The following is a 5,225-nucleotide window of genomic DNA, read 5'->3' as shown; positions in this document are numbered from 1 at the left end:
ATCGTGGCTTTGATACCACTGTTATGGCAAGACAAGTAAAGCCTCTTCTAGATTGATGTAAAACATGAATAAGATGAAAACAAGGGGATTGATAAGGGAGTTCAACTAAATATGGTCTACATCTCCAAATTTTAAATAGGGCTCAATGCCCTATAATAAAGAAATCAAAACATTATATGTACCTATCCAAAAGCCATAACTAAACCTGAATCTTTCAACCGATACCTCAAAACCAACAAAAATGGATGAATATAGACATTGAAATAACAAGAAATCATACAAAACTGAGAGAGAAAAGAGAGGAAGAAGAAGAACCCTAAATTGCACATCACAGTTCTAAAATCCCAAATCCAAAAACTTATGAAATGAACCAAGCCCAAACCATATATACTCTGGTTCAACCCAAAAAGGGTTCGACACCGGTCAGATTGCCAAGATCAAACGAGAGGGCAAAACCAAAGAATTAAAGGTTTAAACTCAACCAAATAGAGAATGAAAAATGACACATTAGCCCTCTCAACATATCTCCCATCAAGGTGATTCAAGTATCATCTAATTAACATTTGTAACACTAGGCAAATAGGACCACCACAATTCACACCCAATAACTACTAGAATCCCACAGAAGGAGGTATTCTATTCCTACCCATCTACATGGGTAGAGAATCCATATTCATTTTCTCCTTCATTTGTCTCTACCCTGTCTAGGGGTGTCAAAACCTAATCCGAACCGTTAAAACCGGACCGGCCCAAACCGAAGCTTAATGGGCTGTGTTTGGGCTGGACAACCTCAGCCCGCAATGGTTTGGGTTGGGCCGGGCCAGCCCGTGTGTGGCCCGCTAGCCCGAACCGTTTGGCCTGAAACTAGCCCGAACCCGAACCAGCCCATTAAACCCGTTATAAAGAAATAAAATAAAATAAATTTACATGTAAAAGACAAGAAAACCCCTAAGTATCCATTTGTTTTCCTTTATTGTTTTGATTTGAAATATGCAAACAACAAGCTTGTTAAAGCCTTCGCCATTTGGAAGATGGGCTTAGTAAATATTTAGCAAATGTATAATCATTTGAACATCTTTTAATGCTTTATTTTGATCCATTTTTACAAGTGTCAAGGAGGAGGAAAATAAGCAAAGACAACCTACTAAAATTCATCATGATGCCAATTTTCTTTTGTATATTAGTTCTATAAATTTTATAAATCTTTGTAAAAAAATGTTTTTGATTTTAAACACCCAACCCAAAAGACTTGGAGATAACTTAATGCTTATATATGTTCACATACTCTTGATAAATTTCACATATTAATAAGGTACTCAAAAACATACCACTAGTAAACCTGAACCCAAACCGTTAGTAAACCCAATTCTAAACCATTAGCCCAAACCGTTAGTCAGCCCGAACCCAAACCGCACCGGCCCGAAACCGTTATTTTCTTAATGGGCCGTGTTTGGGCTGAGTGTTTTTCAGCCCGAAACCGTTAGTCCCGACCCGAAACCGCCCCAACCCGAACCGTTGACACCCCTAACCCTGTCGAAAAACTATAACACAAGAATAAATGGGCACAATGGAAGAGAAATATCAGTTACTATAATCTCGCACACAAGTGAAAGGTCTCCATGCATGCAAATATGGGCTTTCAATTGATTATTCTTCATATACACTTGACTTTTCTTAGAAATTCAATCATTAACCCATGTGATTAAAGATCTTAATTTTAACTAATTTACACACACAATGGGAGCTATTTTAGTAGAAAATCTAGAAAAATAGTCACATATCACCGGTAAAAAAATTCATAAAAATAAGAAAACTAAATCTAAATAAGTAACTTAATTGGATAATTTTATCGGACGGATAATAATCGGTTAGAAAAATGGTATACCATATCCGCATCTTATTAGTAATCAGACGGATTTGTATACCCTTAAACGGATGTGGATGCAAATTCAAAAACAGATTTCAGTTATCCATTTACACCCCTACTCAAAACCCATAACCAACTGACTCAAATTCTTAGTTTCAAACATAGCTCTCAAATAAAATGGTAAAGATGTAAACAAGTAGTTCAAAACTTGTATTCAATTTGCATTCAAGCATATTTAGAAGAATCTATTTTAAAAAATAACTATCTAATTATTATCTGAATCCGACTAAATCCGACGGGCAACTAATAGGATATTATCCGAATCCGTCCGAATATAATTGAATACCATATCCAATCCGAATCCGGTATGGTTATACCCCTAGTTTTGAGTCTGGTTTCAATATAGCTCGTTAGTTCTTACCAAAACGTTGCTCACCGTATAAGGGATTTTGATATGAGAGACACCATCACTACAAAAATCCAACCTTTTTGGCTGGCCAAAATGGTGAACCATTCAGGACCGGGCATCATAAACCAGGCCCACAGATGCTAATTGTCCAATCTGACGTCCCTGGCCACATCAATCATGTGATCAGATCGATCACAGTCACGCTTTCAGAGCCATGTCGTGGTTGCTGTCTAGAATGAAGCCTCCAAAGCTCTTCTGTCGTAGTGTCCTCTTGATTTGCAGCTCATGCCTAACAGGGACACTGTCAAACACTGTCGCATGCATAATAACCATCTTCAGAACAGACCCGTACAATGCTGATTAGAGTTTTGAAAGTTGAATTCTGAGTGTTCAAAATCACCATTTGTGAGAGAAGAATTGCTTAGGGGAAGAGGGGATGTTAGTAGTTACTGATAAAGATAAATTTCGCTAAGCCACAACCACAATGTTCCAGAACTTGGTTCAGTGTCTAGATGCATGCGTTCTAATGGTTAAATCAAGACCTAGGGATGGTTTTGTCAAGGGTGTTCGATCATTTTGGGGTTTGGGTTTTGTATATTTTGTTTTAGTTAGTTCTTCTCATTTTAAGAAGGTAGAACCAACTTATGGGTGTATCTATCCTCTTCGGTCATGTTCTTCATAATAAAATTTAGCACTAATATTACTCAGCCATGGAGATAACCTTCAACGTAAAATCCATGTCTGTGTTTTACTTTTTCTGTTTTCCTGAGGTTTAATGCTGTCAGTAAGGAAGTAAAGGAAAAAATATACTCTTCTGTAGTAGGCTTTTTAACCTGTCTTTGTACTGTTACCGTTTTAATTCAGTTGTCAGTGTCTGTTTCCGTCTGTAGAAATAACTCAGTAAGATCCATCTAGAGTTCAGTTTCTTTAGACCTTCCTCTTCATCTCTCTCCAGCTCTGCAATGACCAGACATATCAAGCAGACAAAAGAGAACTGTAAAATTGAGACCCTGGTAAAATTCCATCTCAACTATAGTTTCAACAGAGTAGCATTCTGTTACCACCACACCAAAAAAAAAAAAAAAAGAAAAATTTAACACAACATAACAACTGTAGCATTCATGTCTTATTGTTTGGTGTTCTTTGATAAGATCTCTACAGATCTTCCCATTCCATATCAAATAGCCATCACCCAACCAAAGCCACCCTTCATTTTATTTTTATCCTCTCTCTCTCTCTCTCTCTCTCTCCCCCGCCCTCCTCTCTTCATTTCCGATCTACTACAATTTCAGATCACCAATGGTCACTGTTAAGATGTCCACCTACTTGGTCTTACTTAGCTTCACCCTCCTCCTAGTATCATGCTCTAGACAAGGTCAGATATATTCAAAACAAAACATACAAACTGTTCCAGATTCATTTTCTTGCAGTCTTTGATGGGTTTCTGCTCAACTTATTGGCTTGTATCTCTAGTGAACTGTCAAGATTTTCTTGCATTACATTAGTTGATTCTGCATTTTTGGACTTCATATTCATCTCAACTTCTTCTTTTCCATTTAAGGTATTGGATTCAAAAATTAATGTGATGAAGTATTGCAGGTCATGCGGCTCAAGTAGTGATTCCTCATCTACAGAAGGTATTTCATTCAACTCCATCACTGAAGGAATTGCATCTGCAGGTGAAAAACACACAACCCAGTTCATCGTTATTAACAAGTTCCATGTTCTACTTCCTCATTCTTGCATGTTCAATTTTGTTATCTGTCTCTTGAAGGGAGTTGATGAAGAAGTTAACTGGAAAGGAAAGAATTCAAGGAGATTAATGATTGGATCTACAGCTCCAATCTGCACTTACAATGAATGTAAAGGGTGCAAGCACAAATGCAGAGCTGAACAAATACCAGTGGATGCTAATGATCCTATCAACAGTGCTTATCACTACAGATGTGTGTGTCACAGATGATGAGTTTCACTAGTCTCTTTTGTGAGATATAAAGAGAGGTAGTAAGATATAGGTAGCTAGGATGAGAGGGTGAGAACTTTCACTAGGGAATTTGCAATCATCTATATATGGATATGAAGCCATATGTATGGGCTTCGAAGATTTTCTTGTCGTCTTGTATTTTTACTTCTTTTCTCGATCTTTGGGTATATTGTACTGTGTCTGTGTTGAAGCATTGGATTGAGTCCCAGAAAAGCTTCAGTGTGTGGTTTGAATTATTGATATCGTAAGAACTTTGGGTTAATCTGTGGGTTTTAGTTTGAAGGAAGAAGAAACAAAATCTTAGTCAGAGAAGACTAATTCCAGGTACTAGCACTGCATTCGGAAAAGAGAACTCAATTACTGATGGCTTGATGCTTGAGAACCTCAGAGACATGCATTCACTTATGCTCCTGAACTTCAACTTTCTTCTACTGCTCATTCAATATGCAAAGTCAGTATCTTCTGTAGATCTTATCCGAACAGGCTGTCCCCCATCTTCCACCCTCTGGGTTGTGCTACACTCCTTCGTGCTTGTTAGGTAATGAGTCAGGGAACTATTTTGGTTTTTGATTATTATTCTTTGAGAACAGAAAAAATGGTCAAAAGGCATTTGGCAAATCATTCAATTCTTAGACATGAATCGGCTCGATGTTGATGCCAAGAAGCAATTTGCAACATCTCAAAATCAAAAAAAACAAGGCCCGCAAATAGACAAAAAAATTAGGGAAGCATTACTTCACTCTCTATAACCTCTTGTGTGCTCTTCCCTCTTGCAAGAAAAGACCTACAACTTCCTCCAGATAACTCCTCCTTCTAAGGTAACTTTTCTGGTGTGCTCACAGCACTGAGTTGTCTGGGGCTGCAATTGATTCTCGAGGCCTATCTTTGGTTTTCTTTTTTTCCTTTTTTTTTTGTTAACTTTTTGAACTACACCACTGAAACCAAATAATAAAAAAAACAAAACG

At 37.5% G+C, this 5,225-nt stretch overlaps 1 protein-coding gene across 1 annotated transcript; it reads left to right on the top strand.

Moving 5' to 3' along the window:
- Positions 1–3,473: 3,473 nt before the first annotated feature.
- Positions 3,474–4,967, top strand: LOC149019131 (uncharacterized). The gene is made up of 3 exons (XM_089154482.1): positions 3,474–3,651; positions 3,876–3,955; positions 4,051–4,967. The coding sequence occupies exons 1-3, from the start codon at positions 3,576–3,578 to the stop codon at positions 4,237–4,239; spliced, it is 345 nt and encodes a 114-aa protein (XP_089010608.1). The 5' UTR covers positions 3,474–3,575; the 3' UTR covers positions 4,240–4,967.
- The last annotated feature ends 258 nt before the right edge of the window (positions 4,968–5,225 follow it).

Source organism: Hakea prostrata, chromosome 4 (genome assembly GCF_041222555.1).
Source record: "Hakea prostrata isolate BN-2017 chromosome 4, UWA_Hpros_2, whole genome shotgun sequence".
NCBI lineage: Eukaryota > Viridiplantae > Streptophyta > Magnoliopsida > Proteales > Proteaceae > Hakea > Hakea prostrata.
This window is presented reverse-complemented; position numbering and strand designations above follow the sequence as displayed.

What these genes read in the sequence shown, in the direction of transcription:
- LOC149019131 (XM_089154482.1), top strand. Translation starts at nt 3,576, where the DNA reads ATGGTCACTGTTAAGATGTCCACCTACTTGGTCTTACTTAGCTTCACC. An exon ending in AGTATCATGCTCTAGACAAG is followed by an intron (nt 3,652 to 3,875) that starts GTCAGATATATT and finishes GAAGTATTGCAG; the next exon opens with GTCATGCGGCTCAAGTAGTG. An exon ending in TGAAGGAATTGCATCTGCAG is followed by an intron (nt 3,956 to 4,050) that starts GTGAAAAACACA and finishes TGTCTCTTGAAG; the next exon opens with GGAGTTGATGAAGAAGTTAA.